This window comes from Sander vitreus, chromosome 14 (assembly GCF_031162955.1).
Source record: "Sander vitreus isolate 19-12246 chromosome 14, sanVit1, whole genome shotgun sequence".
Lineage (NCBI taxonomy): Eukaryota > Metazoa > Chordata > Actinopteri > Perciformes > Percidae > Sander > Sander vitreus.
Genome location: NC_135868.1, coordinates 13,750,948 through 13,777,764, shown reverse-complemented (window position 1 = coordinate 13,777,764; position 26,817 = coordinate 13,750,948). Strand labels below are relative to the sequence as shown.

Here is a 26,817-nt window from a genome sequence, read left to right as displayed (position 1 = left end):
TTATGAATACATCAGCTGTACTGTGCTACCTGTACACATGGGACATTTCATATACCAGTAACATCCTCTGGACAAAGTAGTGTTAGTGGTGTTTTTATAATATAATCTACAGATAAATTATATATATAATTAAAGATGGCCAAGAATAGTTTAAGATGATTTAACAATTTACCTGTACACATAGGCATAATCCCACTCCATGTCCCGTTTTGGGTGCACGTCCTCACAGGTGATCCATCCTCCTCCATTCTGTATCCTGGTTGGCACTGGAAGGAAACATTCTGACCAATTGTAAAGTCTTCTCCATAGCGAAGGCCGTTAGCTGGCACACCTAGATCCCCGCAGTTTATCACTATGAAGATGGACACGCAGGTTGGAGAGGAAGAGATGGGATGAAGATTAAGATTACGTTACAGGTCATGCTATAGCACGAGTATATTATATATACTATATATTATATATTTAAAAGGGCTTATTACTCCTGCATACATGCGTGTTTGCGCAAGAAGAGATAAAAAGGAAGAGAAAAAAAAGACAGGAACAGTAGAGGAGGCAGAAGTACAGAAATGGACAGATGAGAGTGGTAGAGAAAGATAATAGATACTGTGGGGGACAAAGGGGGAAAAGGATCTGTCAGTTGTTTTATTTTTGCACATCTCATTTTTTATCACTGTTTTTCAAAACTGTCTGGACCGAGAAAGTACGCTCTGATAAATATATAGCAAAATTCAGAATAGCTAAATTCAAGGTTAAGTCTATAACTGTCAGAAAATGTAATCCCAGTCTAAACAAAGTTGCTGTGATCCAAGAGATGACTTCACTAGAACTGCATAGTATCTTTACTAACCATACTTCCATATACGTCTACCTATTTGTGTAATTTTAAGTTTTGGAAATCACAGTGGACGGTGAGTCTAGGATCAGACTGTATGATCTCTTCAGATTCAGTTATGGGCTTTACTTCTTGTGAATGAAACAATAGTGATATTAAAAAACGGCTGAGGTTGTCCTGGGACTCTTTTAAGGAGCATTAGGATTCCCCAGACTGCACTTATGAAGCACTGTCCTTCATAGTCTAATAGGCACTTTAATTGCTTTTAAGCCCACCCCTGATCCTGTCATGGCTGTTAATAGATGTATTGTGATCTATTGTAAAAGTGACAGAAGTCAGGAAATTCTTCAAAAACTTTTTTTCTTTCCAGGACCGCGTATCAAAGAAACGTGGTTTCTCAGTATTTCTATCTCTTTGTTACTTATTGCTCGGTATTTTAAAGCTCATTTCTTTGCATAGTGTATTAAAGTCAGGAATGTCACTGAAAATTGGAAAACACTGAAATACTACTGCAAGTCCTTCATCTGGGGCTCCAAGCTACACAAATTTCACCTTGTGACACAATGTAGAAATGTGTTTAACAAAGTATTTTGTAAGCAAGTATACTCCATGTTAATTGTTAGTGTTATATGCCAATTTACATGCAGATTTTGTAGCCTGTGTAACATGCAGCACTGATTAACCATGGCTTCGGTCACATTTGATATGGGAACAGAATGTTATATTTTATGGTTATTTACAGAGTTAAAAAAGCAAATTATCTAAAGTAAACAACGATCAAGGTTATTCATGTCACTCTATAAAGTCTGTAGTGGAAGCATGAAGAGTCAAGGCTGATTTCATTACTCAGGACCTATACTGTCACAGAATAATTTAAAACAGGGCATAAAATGCAAAGGGTCGCAAAAGGCTGGAAAGGAAACCGTATAATCACACATCAGGAGTTTGGTGATGTTTATGGGTTGCAGACTTAACATAATTTGCAAAGCAAGGATTTAAAACCCTGATTATATATAAGTAATACATAAAGCTGACAGTGCTCTTTAGCCTACACGTCACCCTATGCATGAGCTTACATTCAAAATAATAAGGTTAAACAAAAAAAGGGAATTGCAGAAAACTGTATTTACTTATGGAACATTAGATATTGTTAAATTATCTATAAACTGATCTATCAGTCCGTAAACCATCCCTAAATATACAACAGGATCTTACTGGTACAGTTGGGCTGTGCTCCTGACCAGGTCCCATTTGCCTGACACAGCCTGGTGGTGGTGCCGGTGAGCAGGTAGCCATCCATGCAGGAGTAGATGACAGAGTGAGAAAATGTTGTTCCATCCAAACGAAATACTCTGCCATTACTGGGAGTGCCAGGGTTACCACACTGGACAGCTGTGGGAAAAATGAAATAATGAGAGAGAGAAAGCCTTGTGCATCTCAATGAGTTTCAGCACTATGACTTATTATTGAAGAAGACTGCGCAGTGCATGGGTTGATCTATAAACCAGATTAGAGTCAAGGTGCTGGGTTATAATAGGTTGAGATTAAGTAAATGGTATCTTCCTACGTTTACAGAAGGGCTGTGTGCCGGACCATGTCCCATTAGGGAAGCACATCCTCTCTGAAGAACCAATCAGATCATAGCCCTCCGAGCAGCTGAAGTGAACCTTGGAACGGATCCTGAAATCTGTTTGCTCCCTCAAACCGTGGGAGGGAATACCAGGATCGCCACAGGAACCAGCAGTGTCGCCTACAGAGAGACAAACAAGGAGACAGAGTTAGGTCCCTGACTTCAAAACTAGAATACTGGACATCATCAAAGATAAAATGTAAAAAATTACTTTTAATTCATTACAATAAAAAACCAAATAGAGAAGAGAAAAAAGAAGCAAAACATTATCTAAACAATTACTGTTATTAATCAACATTGTAACATGAACTCAGCAGTGTGAGGTGAATATTTGTTTCCAGTTTTAATATAAAACACATTCTCAGGGTACTCAAGTATGACATGGCTGCTTACAAATAGTAGTGGACAGCACACATATGTTGGTGACAAGGGGCATATAGTACGTTTGCCTTAAGAGTGTGTGTATGTGTGCTGATGGGTGGCACTGTGTGTGTGTGTGTGTGTGAGAGTGATCCTCCCTCTGCCCTTGCAGAGCTGCCTGGTCAGCAAATTCTGCCTGACAGAGCACTCTCCTGGGAAAACCCACACAATTTCACACACATTCACGCACATTGTCACCCACATGTACAAGCCAAACATTTCTGGTCACTATTGCCTATTTTTATAAAGGTATACAATTTGCATTGGCTTATGTGAGCATATAGTAATGTCAAAACCTGACTAATATAGTCAGTCATATATAGTAATATATATATATATATATATATATCTATTTTACCATTTGTTTTACTGTGATTTAAAATGTACTCACACCATTCTCATCCATTATTGGCCATTAATTCAAGGTGTGCAACAAAATACTTTGTTTGATAAACAACCGCCTTAAAAATTTCCCTATGTGTCTGCAATGTTTTTGTGATTTTCCTCATGCTTTTGACAAGTTTGGACTACCCTTCAAACATTTAGAGGCTTGCTGCTAAATTGAGCTTGCTCATACAGTACTACAGACACACAACACATAATGACATAAAATCTTTTGTAAAGCCTCAGGATTTCAAAGATGTGACAAAATAAGCCTTTACTGTTTTGTGTCATGATTATTTGTCTTTAAAAGCTTGGAAATGAGAAGAAATGGACTATACAAGATGAATGATTTTTTTTTCTTCTGAATATTGGGAACCAATCAGCCAGGGCACAAACACACATACATCTTCAGAGACACTACCACCTACACAACTCCCAGTGGATGCTCACACACATGTAGCCTCAGGTGTATCTGTTCTCAACAGGGAGAAAAACCAATCTACCTAAAGTCACTGCAAGTGTGTGTGTGTGTGTCTGTCTGTCTGAATGTGCGTGCACGTATGTGTGCACGTTTTTGTGGGACAAAGCATTGTGAAAACTAATCTCTGTCGTTTCCCTCAGGTGACTTTGGAACAACCACTAATCGGTCACACATACACGCACGCACACACACACACACACACACACACACACACACACACACACACACATCTATCTGATGGAAAGATTTTGGCTGTACTCTGGCTTGGGTTACTGAGCTGAAGCTCCTTTACCCAGGTTAGCAGGTTCTCATAAAGCTGGATGAGAAAAACTACAAGGCTATAACCTTCTCACTCATCTAATCCAGGGACTTACTGTCGGCTTTCGAGTAGAGAAGAGTGGGAGGACAAATAAAACAGTTTGAACATGTAGTTTCTTATAAAATATGCTGGCCTGCAAGTCTTTCATGTTTCTGAATGTTGACTATTACAATGACCCAGCATTTTATTTCTGTGAATTCGAAGCATAGGCCGAATAAATGCATATTCAATGTGACTGTCTTCCTTATTTTTCTATTTTAATTGAATTTTACCTGGCAAAAACATGATACTGGAATTTGTTTGCTTTTGAATCTCAAGGTTTTGGGGAGTCATGTCTCAAGTAGGCCAAGGCTCACAGCATTATAGTATAAGTAAGTGTCAGTTGCCAAATCTGGCAGTAATTGTACAATTGTCTCTATCAAATATGTCCAAACAATTCCCAATTAATTAAACTGATTTTGAAGCTTTGGGGCTGGACACAGTAAGCACTGTACCTTCTAGTTTAACATGAATATATTATGACCCTGAAATATGGTAACATAACTAACATTATATCAGAAATGCCATTTGCTTATCGATAGTCATGGAGCAGAATTGCAGACCTAGCACTTCTACCATGGGCTGAACTCTTATCTTTACAGGGCTCTGGTACAGACCTGCCAGGTAAAATCCATGAATCACTGCTTCGTACACTATTACCCTCCCTCACCCTGCGTCCCCCCCAGGAAATTGCTGTAAATAACAATGAATTCTTAGTCAACTCATCTGGAATGGTGTTTTTATTTAGTTTGTTATATAAGCGGCAGCAGGGAGCCTCTCAGTCTGGAGAGCCACAATCATGCCCCCAGCCAGCCAAATGAGAACCACATAAGTGAGACGGTTTGTTTACACAGAATGGAAGGTAAGGAGGCTTTATGTCTGGAGAGACAATCTAGCTCAATAAGTGGTGAGATATGCATATGCAGTACATCCAGCAGGAAGGAAATATGCTTGTGTAAAGCAGTTTACAGGACAATGACAGTGGTGCATCTACAGTACATTACACAATGTTGTCTTGTCTTAACAATGTTGTCTTAACTCAACACGGAAAGACAATACAGCTAATGCTAAAGAAAATACCCAGGATACATATACATAAATGTAAGAATTTCAGTATAAACATTTGTTGAGATGTAAAGAACCTACAGTCATTGCTTCCCCTGTCCATCTTTATTCTTATCCTTCAGTTCACAGTATCCATCAGGACTTAAAAAAGTCATTTGAAAGAATCATCACAAGAAGAAAGCCTCTATACTTTCTGAAATCACACCTACAAGCCTACTTGCAAATAGTTGAAATTGGACCAACAGAACAGAAATGCACAAGGCTGAGGGTCTGAAGATTTATGTGGGTGTAGGAGGAGGTTATGCTCCACAACCCTTTTAACAGACAGGTACTGATATATTCTCTTTTCATGCGCCAACCCTACCCTCTATCTGTCCATCCATCCATCCCATTATCCCATTGACTGAGTGCAAAAGGGTTAAGGAAGTGTGCAGGATGTTAAGCCATGAAGTGTTCCACACTCTGTTGAGTCTACATGTTTTAGACATCTCACCATTCATCTATATCTCCTATCCATCTATCTGTCCTTATGATGGCGTAGACTTTAAAGTCTGTATATTCAATGGAGGTTAAAAAGGTTACCAGAGCAGAAGGGCATCGGGGCACTCCACATCCCGTTGAGCTGACAAGTCCTGGATGATTCTCCTTTCAGCTGTCTTCCGCCCAGACAGGAGTATCGAGCCGTTGAACCAAATGTAAACTTATCTCCACTCAGCACACCGTTAGGGGGAGAGCCGGGATGACCACAATCTACAACTAGAGACCAAAAGAGAGAGAGAGAGAGAGAGGGGGGGGGGGGGGGGAGGGATTGTGAGGCAGAGGGATGAAGGAAGGATAGACAGCTTGTTTCAACTAAACACAGCTTTGTGAGAAGAGCTGCATTGACCGCTGTCAAGAACCAGAGGCACAGATTCAGAAAGTAAAAGATATGTTTAGGATTAGGGATAGTGAGACAGATAAAGGGAACAGTCATTGCTTTCGGAAATGTAAGGCACTCTTAAAATGAATTAAACAATGTGTTTAAATATGAGCTATAATCTTTAGCATTCAGAGCTACATATAGTAGAAACTGAGTGTTACTTTCAAAGCCAAGGAACACATAACTTACTGGGGTCTCATTTATAAATGTGGCGTACGCACAAAACGGGGCTGAAAATGTGCGTACGCCACTTCCCACGCAAAGGTTGTGATTTACTAGCATTAGATAACGGCAGAACACAGTGGAAATAATATCTGTCTGTGCATATATCATCAAAAGTCTGGAAATACAGCCGTTAAGCTTTCGCGCAATTGTTACCCTTAATGTCCTTGTTATCAGTCCGAACTTTAATACTGTTTGTGACAAAACCTGCATGAAGAAAAGTGTGTTTGCCTATTACACTTTCTTTCGTCTTCAAATTGTATCTCGGGGGGGGGGGGGGGGGGGGGGAGATACCACTAGTCAATGCTGTGATTTTGGCAAGGTGTTAACAATCACAAATTGTTGTAAACATATAAATATTGCGGTGAACCTGTGCGTAATGCTGCATGATGGCACTGCTGGCCCTGCAGGAGGACTACTGCAATGGAAGAATCAGGAGAAAAAGAGACTTCAGGGACCATGACGATGACTATTATGCCGATTTAGATTCCCTAAAGCTGAGCTCTTGGATCTATGTACTGAATTGGGTCCAGTAGAGAGGGCAAACGCGCCAGAACCGTGCCATCCCGGTCCAAATACAGGTCCTCGCCACTCTGGGGGAAACCGGCTGTTTCCAGAGGGAAATGTCAGACAGCTAAGTTTTTTTTAATTATAAATATTATATATAATCTTCAACTTTATCACTAAGGCTCGTTTGGATATAATATATAGTTCTGTTAAATCTTATTATATACGTCTGGTATATCGAAGCTGTCCCAGAGTGCCGTAATGCCTGCCGTTTTGGACGTATTATTAATACATGTAGTTATAGATAAGGTTTCCCTACATTGTGCAAGAACAAGCCAAAATTATAATTCAATTTGCAGCAATTCCTGAACGTCTGAGAAAGTTTTTTGCTTTTTCTCTGCCAGTCATCATGATTCAGTGTAACAACTGCCAGTGTCATTCATATACTGATCAGCATTCACGAGGTGTTTTGCATTGACTATTTATGGTTAAAAATGGGCGTGTACAGGGCGGGATAAGAGGCTGATCCACGTACGCACACTTGGGGGAAATCTGTGATTTATAAAGGGAACATTGTTTACAGGTGTGTGTACACACGGTTTTATAATTCTGACTTTTTTTTGGGCGTATGCCATTTTGGGCTTTTGGGCGTACGTACACTTATAGTAAGGATCCTACGGACAGTTTTATAAATGAGACCCCTGGAATGATGAAAAGTCTGCTGTCGTTTTTCTCTGTCTGAAATCAAGGACCCATTCTTTGAAACATTACTAAGAATTTTGAGTGGTAAATCTGCCACCATCATCATTATAAACTGCATACAGTCAAAACACTATGGCCTGTCCCATTCACTGTCAGGTTAAAAGGAGAAAAAGGCAAGGATTAAACTAACCTATACATTCAGGCAGAGGTTTGTCCCACTGTCCAGTAGGTTGACAGGTCAGTACAGGTGATCCAAACAGGTAATAGCCCGGGTTACAGTCGTAGAAAACCACAGTGCCAAAGGTAAAGTTCCCATGCTCTATTTTACTCTGCCGGATGGAGTTAGCTGGGATACCTGGGTCAGAGCAATTGACCACTATACACAGAGAGACACAGAGACGGACACACAAATTCGCACAAAGAGAGAAAAGCATGTTATTTGGCATGAACCAGTGAGGGTCATTTGTCTTCCCTCTCCTCCTTTTTTCCAGTGTTTTGCACTGTGGTTACAGCTCTGTAAAATAATATAGGGCATAATAACGAGGTTGTGGTAAAGAAGGAAGAACTAATGAGGGCTAGTGTTTAAAAGGGTAAATATGGCAAATGTTATGTGATGCTATGATGAAGGCCGGTTTGTGTGTCCTGGATCCAGCATCCATTATGTGTAATGGCTTGCTCTCATTACGTTGATTTATTGGCATTTCATTCTGTAAACTGGGAAAAATGCCGATAGCTTGTGTACAAACTTGAGAGGGAAGCTACCCTTGTTGCTGTGATTGTTGGAGAACCGTCTAAGCTTGAGAGCTCACTGAAAACAAGAAGTTTCCATTCAGGAGGCTGGCGCCAGGAGAGATGTAGAGTATTAAATCTACCTCAAAACTTCATAACATTAAATAAAGGAAAAAGAGTGACTGAGCTGAAATGAAAAAGGTAGGGGTAAATGAGGATGGTTGCTATAGGGAAATGCAGTAAGGGTAAATGGGGATAAGAGTTGAGGTGGTAGAAAGGTTGGGGATAAATAAGGTTAGGGGTGAATACACTTAACTTTTCTCCCCACCTTTACACGTTGGGGGCGGGTGGCTCCACTGGCGGTTGGCCTGACACTGAGCATGTGCGGGCCCCTCCATTTCGTAACCCCGATGACAAACAAAGCTGACCACATCATTGAGGTTGAAGCCGTTTCCCACAGTACGACCATATATGGGACTTCCGGGATGGCCACAGCTGATTGCTATAGGGAAGACAGAGTGAATCAGGAGTACATTAACCTACATACAGATTTCTTATTACGTTAATTATAAACTTAATTTATATAAAAATAAATTAAGATTGCTCATAATTAGCATGCCTCAAATGATAAGGCTGGTATATATATATATATATATATATATATATATATATATATATATATATATATATATAAGGGGTGGTACGGTTCATGAAAAAACATCCAAACCGCTCGGTTCGCATGTCTTGGTTCGGAGCGTGTGTGTGTCACACGGTTCGTCAGTACACTGTTAATGTGCACTAACCACTTACTGCTGTAGCGCCCACTTTCGACACCTATGTTAAAACACTTACTGGAAACGACAAGGGGGATGAGCAACATGAACGCAACACATGGCAGCTGATTGGACGAACGCGTACAAACAAACAGACTCTAATGGCGTCTCGTTCTGAATACGATCTCGTATTTTACAAAAATAAAAAGAAAAGTGTTTCTGAAAACATTTTAAGCGAGAAATAGGCCATACAGTTGCTGAATCTGTCTGTTTTTTTGATCAACAAAGTTCAGTTTAAAAGATTTTCGTCAGATTTTGAGATGCGCCGAGCCGACCGCTCCTCAGGTGGAGTGTGGAGTGCTGCAGGTCACGTCACATGCAGAAATGTCAAGTGGGAGAGATGAGGAAGGCTGTCCGGAGTTGGAGGATGCGCTAGCGTCGTATATAGTCTGGTGTGTGGGAACATTTTGGATTTCATGTTATCTATGATGACAGCAGAAATAAAACAATAGATAGAACTGCCACTGTGTGCATGTATTGTGCAACATGCATTCAATATGCTAATTTTAGCTATATATCATATGCTGAAGTATATTTCTGGAGTGTTAAAGATTAAAAGAAAAAATAACAAGAACCGTACAGAACCGAAAACCGTGATACGAACCGAACCGTGGATTTTGTGAACCGTACCACCCCTAATATATATATATACACCCCCTATATTACCTCCTGTTCACACATTTGTACATCATGTGACTGTGACAGTAAATTTGACTGGTCATTGCTGGACTTACAATAAGTCCTTTTTTATGTGGATATTTTTTAACAGTCATGTCTTTCCAAAATACATCATATATAATTGACATGTTACTGAAGATTTGTGACATGGCTATGATTTAGTCGTCTCTGTGTCCTGGGTGAATGTTTGTCTACTCATACCCAGCAGTGCTACAGTAATTCAGCAGTCAATTCCACATTTTTGCAGCTAACCACTGATGCAATTTAAATGTAACCTTATTTTGTAAATGTTTTGGCTTTTCATAACCATTTCATTTTCTCATTAAATTCAGAACCAATTTGGTAAGTCTTCTTGATATGAAAGCCACACAAACATATGATCTAAAGCAGTCATGGAAATCAGAGGCCATGCAGTTCTCTGTCTAAAAAAACCAGAAGCAAAGATTTCGGCCAAATAGATATTGCTTTTCTAGAGAAATTCATAAATATTTATGAGAATGTCAGATAATCAAGAAGCCATAGCTGGTATCTCCATTTAGGGTAATTATTTTGGAAATATTAGGCCTCACCATCTTCTGTGTTAGCATTGAGTGTCCTCTGTTTGCCATTGTGCATCATAATTATTCATCCTGTTAAGTTCACTCACTGGAGCTACTTAGAAGTCTGTGTGTGTCCCTTGTCCTTGTATTGCTGACGACAGTGTTTTGATGTTTGTGTAAACAGACAGTTTACAGTTACTACCAGCCACTCTCTCATCTGACTCTCAAACTGTCCCCTTTAAATGTATTGGTTCACAGAGAGGAGAGGAGTTTGACCAAATGAAAAGAAAATAGGAAATATACAGACTAAGTGTGTGGAAAGGTGAACAGGGATAAGGAGAAAACCAAAGAATAGAGCAGAAAAGAGAGAACTAGAGCAGGAAGAGAGAATATGACAAGAAAAGATAGGAGAGAAAGGGAAGAAGCCAAGGTTTTTTTCCCCTCTTGATCAGTGAGAATCAGGAGTTTGCTTGCTTGCCTAAGATACAAATGTATCTGACACTGTCAGCATGCCCCCCCCACACACACACACACACACACACACCCACACAAACACACCCACCCACACACAATCATAGTCTCATCATCATTCTGTGTTTGTGTCTCTAAACAAGAGCCTCTCATCTCCATAATTACAGTATAATTTGGCTGTAAAATGATTTCCCTCAATAACTCCTGCATGAATAACCTCAATAAAAACAGCATACCACAGAAACACCAGATATACAGATGGATACACAAACTATTCTAAACACAAAGACACAGATGCATGCCATTCCCAAACACGCATACACTAAAACATACTATCCAATATAACTTATTTTAGTTTTAAGGGTCATAGTCAAAAACAATAGAAACAAAGGAAATAAACTCCCTATCATGCCAATGCTATTTCAGAAATGTCGACACTATGTCACCACCTCCCTCTTTTAAACATGGTTCTAATTTAGTGAATAAACGGGTCTCCTTTGGGAAAAGACGCCTGCAATTGGCTTAAGATGGCACTCATCATCGCCACCTTAACTGTGCCCAGTTGCTGCCTAAGAACATTCAGGATGCTCAAAGCAAGTGACCAATTTTAGAAGATTTTCACAGTAGACTGGACACGTCAGGGCCGCCTGCTTTATCCTCAAGCCTAGCTATTTATCTCATCCAGGCCATACTGGCAGTTAGGCCCTCTGGCCCTTTATATAAGACTGCTGGTGTGAATCTGCAGAACCTCAGGACTATTGGGTGAATACATCAAGAAAAGGATATTTCTCAAAATACAAACCTTATGCTGGCTTTGCTCAATATGGAATCACTCTTAAACAAAAGGTTTAAGGTTGTATTTGGCATTTTCCACCCTTGAATGAAATGTCTCTACCAGACAAACTCACAGAGGCGGCATGAGGCCTGGGCGTCCCCGGCTACAGCCCCAAATGTTTTATGACTAGCCCGGGATCTAGCACTAGATCTCCTGCTCGCTCTCCCTCTCTCTCCCTCTCTCTCCCTTTACAAAAATAAGTAGAATAAAAAAGCCCCAGAATGGCACATGCAAATTAAGATTTAAGATTTTTTTCGTAGAACTGTAACTTCGTCCAGTTTATTTTTTCAAGGCGAATAGAATGGGCAGCTACGTGCGTGGTCTGACCATCATGACGTATTTGTTGCTATCACCTAGCAACCGTCTCTGTGAGACGAAAGTGAGGAAAGCTGTGAAAGGTGTACATTTCGGAGGAACCAAAGCCAAATCAGTCTAATACATTGATGCCATCAACACAAAAGTTTAGGAGCGCAATACTTATGACTTTGTTTGAAGTTCCCGTGACGTGAGGTTTACAGTCTATGGTTCAGGTTCAAACACACGGAGCTCTGCAGCAGACCCGTGCGTCGCTTAGTGTCCACTCTTGCTGTAAAAATAGAGATGAGCAGCGTGCCTTCCGTGGTCTGTGCAGCTTCAGGTTTATAATGGACGCGCTCTGCTGTGGGCATGCTGTGGCAGATGTGTTGCGTTTGTGCTCTGTGTATTTCTGTCGTAGTTTCGGTTTTCCACCTCCGATGTAGAGCAGCGTACAGCATGGCTTCCCTAAACTTTGTCTCATTCAGAGACCAGAGTCTCAAACGGGGCTCTGTGTCTCTCAGAAGGTCTGCGATCTACCGTATCAGCAGAGCAATCACGTAATCACTGCAGAATATGGTGCAGGTAGATTATTTTCTGAAATATAGTGACTTTATTCTTGTAATAGCCTATTATAACTTTATTTTTTTCAAAATATCATGAGTCCTGGGATGAGTTATATTTTGAATGTGCAGAACGTTTTGAACATGAGCAGAAATCTTGCTCAAACACATCTGCTATTAGAGTCCAGGGGTTTATTAATTCGTTAAAATGAATGAATGTAGGCCTATCATTGAGGTGAATAATTGTCATATGCACATTTAAGGAGGTTACTTCCCCCAACAAAAGACGCAAAAGAGGAGGGATGAGTAAATTATGCCTAGGCTACATGTGTGCTGACTCAGATATAATTAGAAAAGTCGATCTACAGGAGAATAAATAGTTGAAAGCAATACAGAATGCCTGAGAGCCTTACTGCAATATATTCCATTATGTTTTCATATTTGGATCGTAATCTATGTTTCCCTTTACATAAAGATATTTCGAGCATAAATTGATACAGAAAAAGGTAGAAATAGGGTCTGGGGGAGGACCCCCAAAATCCCCGCATCATAAGTCACCACACAAATCTGGAAACAAAATCTTGGCCTTTGGGTTGTTATGATTAGGCCAAAGGTCGGTGCCATCTAACTAACATCTACAAACTAGGCAGCTAAAATGAACATACACTGGCTATTAACAAGCTGGGCAAGCCAATCGCCGTTTTGCATTGCATTTAGTTTATTTAAATGTGTCCGGGCTAAGCCCCGAACCTCCTCAAGTCCTAGAAACGCACCTGCAAACTCCCATGGTGGAGACCTTGGTGCTGTGTTCATAAACAATGTTAAAGGTAGCTACACTGTTGATACTGACATATGTTTGATGACAGTGGTTGAGTTGCACTGTGGGTCATTTAGATGTCAGGTTTGGACAAGCAAGAATAATAATTTGAATAAAAAAGACGATATCTCTCGTTTTTTGTTAAGATTATTTTTGGGGGCTTTTTCCCTTTATTAGATAGTCACAGTGGATAGACAGGAAAGGTGGGAGAGAGATGGGGGATGACACGCAGCAAAGGGCCACAGGTCGGACTCGAACCCGGGCCGCTGCAAAGGACTCAGCCCACATTGGGCGCACGCTCTAACTGGGTGAGCTAGAGGTCACCCTGATATCTTGTTTTTTGCGAGTCTAATGTTATATGAGTGCAATGCTGATTTGGGGAAGCACTCTTTTAATAAAAAGTGAAAACAAAAAAGGATGAATACAGTCTTTCCTTGTTTGTTCATTATGTAAAGTTAACACTGTGAGGCTCTCCAATTAGAGTTTGCACCATGAATTTGGTCATGCAAATTATTAGTGCAAATTATGAAAATATGAATGAATGAAATAATTATTCTACACACACACACACACACACACACACACACACACACACACACACACACACACAGGTTTCCTGTTAGTATTCCCTAAATCATTATTTCTGTTATCACTGAACCATAACAAAGATATTACTTCAGGTGGGTTTTTTTTAATGATGTGTTCAATCAGGCTACACTTTTGATTTAGTTATTTCCCATGAACTGAGTCAACCTCATGTTGATGTCAATGTCATTTTTGTCAACAACCATCAATGTACTCTGTATGTCTTTTCTGATTTCAAGGCAGTTAGTAAACATCTATTTCAGAGCTTCTCAAAGTCCGGACCAAGGACCGCATCTGGACCAATCAGCAAGTCAATCCGGACCCAGCCCATACCTTGTGTTATGAATACAATAGCTTATGAAGTGTAATGTTTATTTTTTAATACATTTTCTATTGAGCAACAAAATGTTAGTGACGTTGAATATACAGTAATGGTGTAATGGACCATAGCAGATCCATAATCTGTTTGGCACACACCACAGATTAATTGCAAAGTTTAAACAACATAATGTAAAAACAATTTTCCTGCTGCTGTTAGGTGAATGGGGTTGCAACAGAAGTGGAGATGGAGCGAGACTATGTCGCCTCGGCAGCTTGTTCAAGTCACAGTGAGTCAGGGCAATGCAAATAATGTGGTCGCAAGTGTGGTTACACTTTTCTAAACTCACTACAATATATTGGTGAGCTGAAAGTGGTTGCGGTGTGGTTACAGACTGACAGGTAGGAGGTTGTAGGGACGGGTTAGATAGGGGAGAGGGACGTAGGAAGAGGTTTTATTTTGTGTGGTGTGTAAAATGTTATAAATAAATAACAAAATGTAAATATGAAGACTGTTAAGTATGTTTTCTTTATAGTTACAAAGACACTTTTCCTCTTTTGGCTGATTACAAATATCATATCAAACAGTAAATCTTAATTTGTCAGACAGAAGGCTCTTTTTTATTAGTATGCCTCCAAAGTGATTTGTAAGATGTATGATATTGATTATTCAACTCCACAGGCAAATGCATAAAATATCCAAAATTCAAATGAAAATGCTGAGCACGTTATCAAAACCGTATACTCAAATTGCCTCTATTTGTAAGGACTTCAATTTCTCTATTTGGTATCTGGCATATGGTGGAAGATATCAAAACATATCAAACCATTCAAGCTTCCTCTGGATACACTTTGGCCTAAAACATTTGAAAGCAATTTCTGTTCATACTCTGCATGCACACACACAAATACATATACATCTCAAGGACTAGTTTTGATTGCAGGTTTTTTTTTTCCCCGGTATGTTTTCATCATGAACAGGATAGAGGATTTTTGAATTGGTATCACAAATCCAAACTGTCCATTTGATCATGTTTCTGCAAAATAAACATCTCATTCTACTGAAAAAGCAGATCAGCAGTTATAACATGCGAGTTGTGGTTTCAGAGCTAGTTAGCGTGAGTTAGCTGAGAGTGTATTTACACAGAGTTTGGGTCATCCTACTTCTATAGTTTATACAGAGTATGTGTAAGGACAAATGCAGTCTGTATGTGAGTATTTGTATCTGCTGAAAAGACAGGCAGCCGTCCATACCATAAGTAAATGTGGAGTAAAGGCTTTGTGTTACTTTGTTAGTTAAGGTGAATCTTCAGTGAGAGGTAATGTGTGCTTGTGTGTTTTCCTTACATATACAGACGGGCAGCTGTCCAGACCACTGGTTGTCTTGGAGACAGATTCTAACCGATGAGCCTATTAGTCGAAAGCCAGGCAGACACTGATACACCACCGTGTCACGGTAACCAAAGTTCTCCCCGATGACCTGGCCGTTCACAATGCCTTCTGGGATTCCACAGTGACCAGCTGAAAGACAGACACAGAAACAAAGGACTCAGACTATAGGTAACCCTGTCCTGGAACTTGTTTTAGTAATGTTGCTGTGAAGATACTATTGTTGTTGCACTGACTTTTTGTTCTTTCATGACTAGTTTTAGTATCTATAACTATGTTGTATCTATAACTATGTTTCTCTATTATTCCAGGCCTTGGCACTCCTATATCTAGCTCAGAAACAGACCAATGGACATAATCAAAATCCTGTATTAACCTTGCACTTTTAATCTAATTTTGATTTTTAAACACATTTCCTGTGCCTTGGGTCTTTTTATTTACTTGCTTTTACTAACTTTGGTCTGGACCAAGAGCTAGTTGTCCTGCAAATATTTTAATATCATGCTATACCTTACAGTCTTATTGTTTCCATGAGATGCATTCTCTGGGTTATTTTCAGGGATACAAAGACAATATCAGCACAACAGTAACATTTTAATCAAACCTTGGGGGTTGAACATCCTCCTTGGCTTGGGAGACAGTTTGTTGCCTCCATATGGGACATTCAAATGGTAAACGTCTGTTGAAACCTTTTGCAAGCCTGTAAAAGTAGGCAATTGCAGCTCGAAACCTGGTTTATCCTGTCGATGAGATGTGTGATTCTGAGCAAATGCACACCATGGAACATCAACGCTGGAGCACAACAATCACTCCATCTTTACAAAATTATAGAAGCTCTGTCACAAAACGGATCACCTGTCATTTACGGTGAAGGCTCAGCTGGTCAGTCGCCCCCTACAACATTTTCACAGCTATGTTACTGTTCTTTGCAATACCTTCGAAAGCATCTGCCCTTCAAATGGAGATGTATATGTGCTTTTACATAATCAGACTTTACCTAGTAACAGCTTACCAAACAAAAAGAAAGATTTGTGGGCCTCTTTACATCAGATTCTTCCCAGAGGTCTGATTGATGCACAGTGCTAATGCAAAAAAAAAGTTGGAGTAAATGTGTATGTGCTGTTCTCAGAGAGTTTGGATTGAGTATTGATTTCATTTTTTACAGTAGATACAAACGACACTGTGTTCCTTACGTCAGCAAATGCTAACAATGTCAAAGACGGCCAGGGAAGTGGGAGAGAACGAGAAGAGAAAAGGTTGCCTGATATCACCTTTGTCATTTCACATCGTCTTTGAAGTGTTGATTACTGTTAAGTTAAAGGGCATTACTCAAGTGAGTCACACTTTACTTTCTTGAACATGTTTTGTTTTGAAGGATAATAAGACAAGTCGTTGAATGAGAATGCTGTATATAGCACTTTCTGGGGCTCAATCTATTTATTTTGTGACAGAATCATGCTTCCTCATCAGTCTAGGTTAAGTTTCACTGAACTTTTCCCTTATAAATTGCATCTCATAGCCCCCTCAGCCTGTGAAGTATTCTGGGAATCGCTGTTTCTACTGAGGCTTCATGGAGAAGTGACAGCACCATTTCACATCTGTTACCTCTGGCTGGCACACTGACAGAAAGTAGCCGTTTTTTCTGGCTTATATATAAAAAAGAACATTCAAATTGAATTTAGTAAGTGCACAGCGGAAGCTCGTGTTAGTCTCGCTTGTGAGGTGGACGAGGCCAGAGGGGAGCAGCTGTGTAGCCAGACCAGAGGTGCAGGGCACATACAGTGCCTACCTTTGATACCTGTCCTCATTAGACTGACTTGAAAAATCACAGCTTTCAAACTTTCCTTTCTAATGGTCAATGTTTCCGTGTGTGTGTGTGTGTGTGTGTGTGTGTGTGTGTGTGTGTGTTAACATGAAGTGTATGTCCTAAGCCTTAAATATACAGTAAGTCAGAAAATGACAGTGTCTAGATATACTTGGATTTTATTACTCATTCTAGTAGTTATGTACCTAAACACCGTGTTTCCGTTCCACTCCAAAGCCCAGATGACAGGCACTCTCTGACAGCTGACCCCACTAGCATGAAGCCAGCATCGCAGGTAAAGATGGCCGTAGCACCAAATGTTGTCTGAGTACCAATCTTCTTCCCACTGGGTGGAGATGGCAGCTCACCACAGGATATAACTGAAACACAAAGGCAGACACAATCAATTTAATTTGAGTAGTTGGTAGAGCTCATTGATTTCAGTGAGGAATGCTACCAATAGTGGAGAGTGGTTTATCACACAAATATGGTGCCAATATAGCTTTTTTTTCTACATCGGAAACTTTTCATAATGCCCGGCAAAAAAAAAATCCTAATTTTTCAAATGTCACAGAATTCGTAAAAGACACATAACATTGATTCAAAATGTCTAGGAGTCCCCAGACATCAAATAACAAGGACAAAAATGTCAAGGCGACTCTTTCAGGTTGGAGCATGGATTGGACAAATGGAATGTTTTCCTGTACAGTAAGTCGGTCATCATTATATTGAATCAAATTAGTAGAAATACAATTAAAACACACCAAGATTAAACACAAAAATCCTTAGAAAACAGTACATTTGAAATGACAAACTTTTAGAGCAACGAGACTACTGAGAGTTTTAAAAAAGGACTAAAAACATTTATTTTTAGCAAGACCTATGACTTTTAATTAACCTCGCTGGTTGCTGCTTTTAGTCTTCCATTTTTATGCTTTTATCTGTCTTTTATACTGATGATTTTACCCTGTAGCACTTTGAGATTTGTTTTAAATGTAAAGTGCATTATAAATAAAATGTGTGTGTGCACAAGCCAGGCTCTGTCATAACGTTACGCTGCAACTTGCCACATTATTTATGTTTACATGCTAAAGATGTCAGCTGTTAGTTTCCATAAGTCACAACCATTTAATTACACTTTTGTCTCAATCCCTACTCATATCAATTATTATTCAAATGGTCCATACTATAAATGCCAATGGTCAGGCTGCCTAATGTCAGTTACTTTTGTTGTCATGGCTCACGAGCTTGACTAAAATATTAACAAATACATGAAATAATCAAAATATTTTGAGGGCACTTGGTTTGTGTATAATGGCTTGTTTTCTTCAGTTGCAGTGGTCATGAAATCATCAAATGTGTGTTACTCACCCTGGCAGTGTGGTCTCTCATTTCTCCAGCTCCACACGCCAGTGGGTAAGCACTGGATGTGGGCGGGGCCTAATCTGTAGTATCCCGGATCGCAGGTGAACACAATGCGAGTTCTGTATTCGTAGTGTGAGCCGTTGACAATCCTCCAGCGGCCGTGCTCTAAAGAAAATGACCCGATGCTGGGACATACCACCACTACAGAGACAGACACATTGTGAAGAGAAAGTAAAACCTCATGACATTCACTTTCATTTCAATAATACATTTTAAAATAGTGTCCGATATTTAATAGCCGGCTGAGAGTGGAGCCAAGCCACTGTAAAATATCACACAGATGCACAATAATGACTTAATTTAAATAACAATGTCCTAGCCAAAGATGGCTGCCACTCACAGCGGTAATTATATGTTGCTTACAAACTAGTATATCTATATTTACTAAGTGGGAGATGATTATTTAATTATCATTGATTAAACACTGTAGTATTTTATATTACATGTTTGTGTAACAGATGCAATGAAAATCCCACCAGAGTCTGATATTTACTTTCATACAGTGCTATTGAGAACGTCCAAATTTGTAACACCATCAGATTTGGTTTTATATTGTTGGTATTCCACTGATATCTATGTGTTATTTACCAGAACACCGTGGTATCTTATTGTGGTTGCTCCATGTCCCATCAGGCTGACAGATGGCTGACGTCAGTTCTTTACTGGAGAGTCTGTACCCGTCGTTACAAAAATAGGAAACTCTTGTTCCGACGGAGTAGTCGGCTGTTAAAACGCCGCCGTTTATAGGAGCCTTGGGTGCCCCGCATGAGACAGCTAGGGGAGGACAGATACACATTGGTTAAGAAGACAACATGCGAGCAGACACACACACAGAAGCCCTAATGCACACTAATGTCTGTCAGGCAGGCAGGTTTGATGTGTACTTTGTTTGAAATGTTTCTGGGGATTCAAAGCCACCAAATGCATTGCACATTTGTAAACAAGCTCACATATTTTCTTCAATGAAGCCATCAAACTAAAAATATACAATCAAGAGATGCTTGATCTTCAGTTCGAACCAGTTCTAACAAAACACTGTACATCCATCTTGCTGAAAATGCAGCCTCACAGTTCACACTGGTTTTAAATGGACTGGTTTGTAGAGCACCACATCGTGTAATTACAAAGTGTCGACAATCTGTTATACATCCTTCATTTGACTTCTATTAATACCAGCCATGACCTGTGCCTTCCTACGGTTATTTGATCTGTGGGGTAAGACAATAGCAAGTGCAATGTAAAATACTCTAAAATATGAATTAATACGTGTTTATTTTACCATTTCTTTTACTACTAATACCAAATGTATATCAGTTGTATGAGGCATTAACACACCTCTTCATATGAACAATTCATTTTTACTCACTTGAATAGGGGGATTTACTCTGGACCAAAAATAATACATTGTGCTTAAAAGAGAAAAAAAAATGTTTTATAGCATGCGTGAACTTAGTTGTGTTTTCTACCATAACCTACATCTGTTTTGGCAATTATATCAGTGTTAGCTGCATTAGCTACAAGTCAAGTTAGCAACAAACTTAACTGATTGTCAAATTGATGTGTCTTCTTTTATGTCCTAAGATGTTTCATTGATCTTATGTTTATGTTTATATGTTGATTTTAAATTGTTTTTTTGTTACATGTTTGTGTGTTGTGAAGCAACAGATTGTAGCACTATGCCCAACCCAAATTTCTCCTCAGGGACCATAAAGTCTATTCTACTTCAGCGCAGTGTAGCTTGAAGTATACGTACACATTCCACACACACAAACAAACACACCTTGACACGCAGGTACAGGAGAGTCCCATGCGTGGTAGCCCAGTGACGAGCGGCGGCAGGTCGCTGTGGCGTTGCCTATGAGATGGTAACCACGGTCGCAAGCCCAGCGCACCACACTGTTAATATGGCCGCCGCTTTGAGAGGAGATAGAGCCATGGAGCGGAGAGTCGGGAGTTGAGCAGTACAGAGCTGGAGTGGAAGAAACAAAATGAAAAAAAAACACAGATTTGTTAATGTCTCCCCATATGGTGGTTGACTGCCACTGAAACAGGAACTACAAAAGTTAAAGCCAAGCAAAAAGGTACTTTTGAATACTATTATACAGTACTATTCTATAGCCATACCAGAACTGCAGTACTATGTTGTTACCATATTATCGTACACTACTTGTTACTTAATCTAGCAGGGCAGGAAAACAGATCAATGCTGTAATTAACACAGAATTTATGTCTGCATGCAGGTGTGCAATATAATAACCATTACCAGTACTGTAATCAAAGTCTTGCGTGCAAGGTTTTAGTGTTTCTGACATTTCCTAAAACTTTCATTAATATGTGTCACTACTGTATTTATGACACAATTGGAGGCCCTGCCAAAATGGACTAATGGCAAATATATCTCTTCGATGTGCATTTTAAACAGTGCTATTAGAGGCATGATTTGGAGTAGGATGTCATCACTCCAAGTACAATATCTCACTTAAACTAAACCAAATGTGTGAGCAGAATTATTAATGACCACATTTGTAAAGTTCATTACTGTTCCAGCATGTCTTAAAATGCAAGTGTTTCAGCTAATAAGGATCTATCTGACAGGCTGTATGAATGCTAAATAAATAAATAAGTCCGTCCCTGCAGAGCTTTTTGATCAAACAATCAATGAGTAGAGTTACAGTAGATGTCAGACACTACCTAACACACAAATCTATGGCTATATGCAATTTTATGAAATATTCTTAAACCAAGAATCATTGGGCCTCATTCACCAATATCTTCCTAAGTTTTCTCTTAAATATGTTCTTAAGAAAGTCCCTAAGAAAAGTCTACGTCAGATTCATAACGTGTTCTTACAAAGCAGAATTGTTCGCACCTGTGTTCTTAGGATTGATGAATCCCACGTCTTCATAATTGAAAGCGTGTAATTAGCATAATAAAACGTCCTGCAAATTCTCATATAAGGACATGATACTTCCTGTGCACCTCCTGGGAAGCGGGAGCCTGTGTTCAAGAGATAATTGTCGTAGTTGGGGAGGAGAGGTCCAGCCAAATAAATAAGATATGAACGAGTCTTATGCTGCCTGGCGGAGGAGTAAATGACGCTGTGGAGAGGCAACTATGATTTAAAAACGGGAATAATAAAAAACAAACATTTTCATTTTCACTTTTGCCGGAGGCTGTATTACCGAGGGTCAGCGGCGCTGCGCCCAGGCTCTGGAGCACCGGAGCCAGCTTGGAAGCCGATGAAGGATCGGCGGTGCCCCATATATATCTATGGCAACCAAACTTCACTGGTGAGACAAACGTGTGACGGTCAGGAAGACGTTTTAGCAGGGGGAAAAACTGATCAGAAAATGTAATGGTACGTTGTAGAAATGTAGTGGAGTAGAAAGTATAGATAATTGCTGCAAAATGTAACAAAGTAAAAACCACTCCATTTTGGCCCAATAAATAGCGCGATCAATCACCAAGTAACACAGAATTTAATCAGTTTAATTGCTGATGTAAATTGCAGTGTTAGTGTTTCTTTGCATACAAATGATCAGAAATACATTAGAGTACAATACTATAATTGTAAACAACTATAGAATTAAATAAAATGCAGTAACCAATTATTTGGAGCAGATTGTCATCACTCAAATGTGCGTAAGAGTGCTCTTGAGTGTTCGTAGATTTTGTTCTTAGCTAAGAACAAATCCAAAATAAGAAAACATTAGTTAATGTCAGAATCTTCGTAAAAAGTGTGTAAGTGGGGCTTAAGAACACATTTCTTCGTAAGAACGGTTGGTGAATGAGGACCATTAATGCTTTACTCCAGATAATATTGGCCGCTGCAGGCAAAACAAGATGGAATCTTGCTGCAACCGCCAACAGCCTGGCAACCAGTTAAGCATAGTCTACGTTTTTCTGTTGTTTATAGATGATTCTCTCTTTGTCTGTCTCTGTATCTACGACAGTAGATGAAAGTCCTTATACAATGATGTCAGTATCTCATATGATAAGTTACCAGTAGCAGTTTCATTATGTTCCTTAGTCATAGCATATAAAGATGACCCAGGCCTGGGTCCAGTTAGATGTTGACTTGTGTAAGTTTCCTGATCTGAAACTCTTTAAATTGGACAAGGGCCCAAAAATAAGTTCTTAACTGGCCTTATTTATTAGTGATAAGCCTGTTTTATATGTCCCTCTGGTCTGTCACTGGCTGAGTATCATCTGTGTGGTGGGTTTAAGAATCAAAATGAACAAGTACCACTTAAAAGTTAGTGAGGTTTTTTTTTCTCTTCCTTTTACTGTATTTCCTTTGCTTTCCTTCATTTTCCTCGAAAATACAGAATCAGTGCAATGGTTTGTACAGTTTGTCAGTGATTTCTAATTCAAGCTCTCTGACAAATTATTTTCTAAAAGTTGATGGCCATGGTAGTGGGCTGGTATTACTGAACCTGCATGTAGGCAAAGCAGCCAGCTGACAATCTCTCTTTAGATCCAGTCCAGGCTCTTTCCCCTTACAGTATTTTCATTTATTTATTTTTTTTAGCCAAATTATCTAAAGTACTTTGGACTATTTGGAGGTAAAACTGAAAGTGAGTGTATCTGAAACACCGGTAGTAATTCCTCAACTCCCATCTTATTTTTAAGATTGATGGCATTACACTGCTGCTTCAATCACAATGACTTTATATAATGAAATACCATCTTATCTTGTTAAAATGACAAAGTTTCTTCTTTTTTTTTTTAAATTTTATTTTCTTAAGATTATCCGCCTTTAATTGATAGGACAGCTTGGTGAGAATGGGGAGAGAGAGGGAAGACATGCAGGAAATCGTCACAGGTCGGACTCTGTCTCTGCGTCGAGGCACAAACCTCCAAGTACATGTGCGCCTGCTCTACCTGACCTGATTCTGTTATAGGGCTTTTCGTTATATCTTATTTTTAAAAAAAGATCTATTCGGAGTAGCGCACTTTTTTTTATCTTATTTTTTATAGTTATTTATTAATTTGCTTGTGATTAATTGCGTTAACTGTAAAATATGATTTGTATTTTCAAATGTTGTATAATGTGAAGTAATGTCTTTGTGCATATGGTGTGTAATGTGATGTCGTAAATTGTATTGTCACATGATAGATTGTAGGACCCCAGGAAGAATAGCTTTTAGCTTATGCTGAAGCTAATGGGGATCCAAATAAAACAAACAAACAAAATACCCACTGATCCAACCCAGCCACGACAAAGTTTCTTCTTAAAACAAAATAAGTTGGTATGTCTTAATAATGAGAAAGCGGCCATTATAACGGGAGAGTTCAATTTTCTCTTTGTGATTACAAGCATATTTTGTTTTCTCACAGTGGTTTCAGGAGGATGTTGTCATATAGTGGCCTGATTATGCAAATGAAAACAAAAAAAACTAAAACGATAATTAAGTTGAACCATGATATTAGTTGCCTTACAACACATGTTTAACAATCCTCACATATGCTCACATTAATCACAGCTACCAAAGAAGGTTACTGAGTGTGAGAGTCCTGGGAGGACTCTCTGTTATTATTCAGTGTATAATTCATCACACAGAACAGTGGTGTTTTAAAGGTTAAAGAAGCAGCCTCCTGACGAGATGGTATGAAGTGAAAAAGCAAACTGACCAGGTAATACTGTCTCCTCCCCCTTAAATGTCAGAAAAATGCCCTTGAATAAAGCACTCAAGCCTCATAACCCAAGTGAAGGTGCTTGATGCCCAACAGTCTAAAAGTTATATTTAACAGGCCCAGGTGCAAGACTGTCTAAAAACAAAGATTGCTGTGAAACAGCATCTGTGCTAATCAAGCTTTCCTTTCCAATTTAGTAAAATGTTTTAGGAGACAGACAGAAGTGAGGTACAAAAAGTAAGCCGAAGAAACAAATTGCATGGGTGAGATGTATTTTTTTTTTTTTTTTTAATCAACTTTCTTGTATATTGCCTGTTCTTAAAAAAATCTATCTTTTCTATTCAGAATCACAAATTGAAAAACTTTCTCAACTAATTATAATGAATACAATGACACAACTTAGACGTTGAACTACTCCCACAAATGCTCTTTCACTCAGAATGTCTGTCTCTGTCTTTCTGTCTGTCCCCTTCCTTATTTCCATGCATTATGATGATATAAAGTAGTAGTAAAATAAAGTTGGGATACATACTTTGGTACTCACCAACATAGCGAATTTTGAAGCCTTTCTTGTTTGTGCCATGGTCTGAAGACCAGCTGACCAGGAACTGGTGACCAGAGGATGTGAGGTTAAAGGGTGTTGGCAGGTCACCGCTCAGCGTTGCCAGAGTGGGACTGTTGGATGTTGGACCTGAGAGAGATCAAGACAAAGTGAGAGGAGAAGGAGGAGAGAGAGAAAGGAAAGGAGTGAATGAAGGAGACAGTACAAATAAACTATGATTTGTTCTATCTTGGTACTTTGTATTTTTTGTGGTTATAACTGTATGTACAGTTCCCCATGTTGATCATCTTAACACCTTAATACCCTTGAGAAAGAAAGTGTGTTTGTGTGTGTGTCCGTGTTTGTGTGTGCTGCTCACATGTGGTTCTAAGAAATGCTGTACTTCTTAGCTGAATTTGTACTATACTGAATGTCAGTGTGTGTTTTTTTTATTACCATCAAAAATCGTCAACACGTCAAACTCTCTCTCAGTGTGGAAACTTTCAAAGGTAACGGTGACATTGTATCCTTTCTCTACTGTGACGCTCCATGAACACATTTGGAGGTTAGGGTAGCTTTCTGGCCAACCGGGGCTCAAGATGACACCTGACGAGTCATATCGTACATCATGTGCAGGGCATTGGACTATGGACAGAAAATAAAGGGGAAAACGAGTTATGTTAAATGAGTATGCACTAGGTCAACATCAAGTATTTAAAAAAGAAATAAAAAACACTAATTTGCTATTGCGTTGACATACACACACCTTGGCATGTTGGAGGTGGTGCATCCATCTGTAGTCTTTCTCCTAGGCGACATGTGAGAATCTCACTGCCAACCAATGAGAATCCAGGATGGCATCTGTACCTTATGATGTCACCTAAGCGTCAAATGGGTATGAATGATGAGAGTGTTTAGAAAGCAAAGTTGAGACAGCGAGAAGGAAACACTATTGTTGATTTCTCTTACAGTATACAGTCAGTGGTGAAAGTAACAACATACATTTACTCAGTACATGTACTTCAGCACACATTTGAGGTACTTGCACTAAATTTGAGTTTTTCCATTTCACACCAATTTAATACTTCCACTCCACCCAAAAGGCAAATATTTTAGCATAGCAAACTATTCGACAGTTATTCTAGTTACCAGTTATTTCACAAAATAAGGTTTTACATAGAAAACATATGATCATCTTATTAAGATGACACAGTAAAATCATACTTACACATTAATGCATCAGTAATTATACAGTTGTGTTCAGAATAATAGCAGTGTGTTTAAAAAAAGTGAATAACGCTCAAAATCCTTAGAATAGCTTTTAATTCTATAATATCAATGCATTGGGAACACTGCACATTCAATTCTAAATCAAAACATGACCAAAATTGATCAAGTTTGTGTTACCTTTACAGAAAGTGAAGAAAAAGGAATATTAGGCTGTTTGCAGTATTTGCATTTTTCTTTACAATCTCAAACATTTACTGTATAAACTGAAAAATGTCTCAAGGGTTTGCTTTACTTTGAATCACTGTACTAATATTTAGTTGCATAACTATTATTTCTGAGAACTGCTTCACATCTGTGTTGCATGGAGTCGACCAACTTCTGGCACCTGTGAACAGGTATTCCAGCCCAGGACGATTGAACTACATTCCACAATTCCTCTGCATTACTGGGCTTTGCCTCAGAAACAGCATGTTTGATGTCATCCCACAAGTTTTCTATGGAATTGAGGTCTGGGGATTGGGCTGGCCACTCCATAACATCAATCTTGTTCATCTGGAACCTGGAAGACTTTGTTTGCTTACTGGTGTGTTTTGGGTCATTGTCTTGTTG

The 26,817-nt window shown here is 39.2% G+C and overlaps 1 protein-coding gene across 1 annotated transcript in view; it reads right to left on the bottom strand.

Moving 5' to 3' along the window:
* The window catches only part of csmd3b (CUB and Sushi multiple domains 3b), a 397,291-nt gene that overhangs the window by 16,989 nt on the left and 353,485 nt on the right, over positions 1 to 26,817 (bottom strand). Inside the window, exons 48-61 of the mRNA XM_078268303.1 lie at positions 25,745 to 25,858; positions 25,435 to 25,623; positions 24,970 to 25,128; positions 20,581 to 20,769; positions 19,389 to 19,574; positions 18,747 to 18,941; positions 17,582 to 17,755; positions 15,530 to 15,703; positions 8,566 to 8,751; positions 7,711 to 7,896; positions 5,753 to 5,926; positions 2,400 to 2,582; positions 2,048 to 2,224; positions 173 to 352 (exon numbers count right to left, since the gene is read on the bottom strand). Coding sequence (XP_078124429.1) covers positions 173 to 352; positions 2,048 to 2,224; positions 2,400 to 2,582; positions 5,753 to 5,926; positions 7,711 to 7,896; positions 8,566 to 8,751; positions 15,530 to 15,703; positions 17,582 to 17,755; positions 18,747 to 18,941; positions 19,389 to 19,574; positions 20,581 to 20,769; positions 24,970 to 25,128; positions 25,435 to 25,623; positions 25,745 to 25,858 — 2,466 coding nt within the window. The remainder of the gene's footprint in view (positions 1 to 172; positions 353 to 2,047; positions 2,225 to 2,399; positions 2,583 to 5,752; positions 5,927 to 7,710; positions 7,897 to 8,565; positions 8,752 to 15,529; positions 15,704 to 17,581; positions 17,756 to 18,746; positions 18,942 to 19,388; positions 19,575 to 20,580; positions 20,770 to 24,969; positions 25,129 to 25,434; positions 25,624 to 25,744; positions 25,859 to 26,817) is intronic.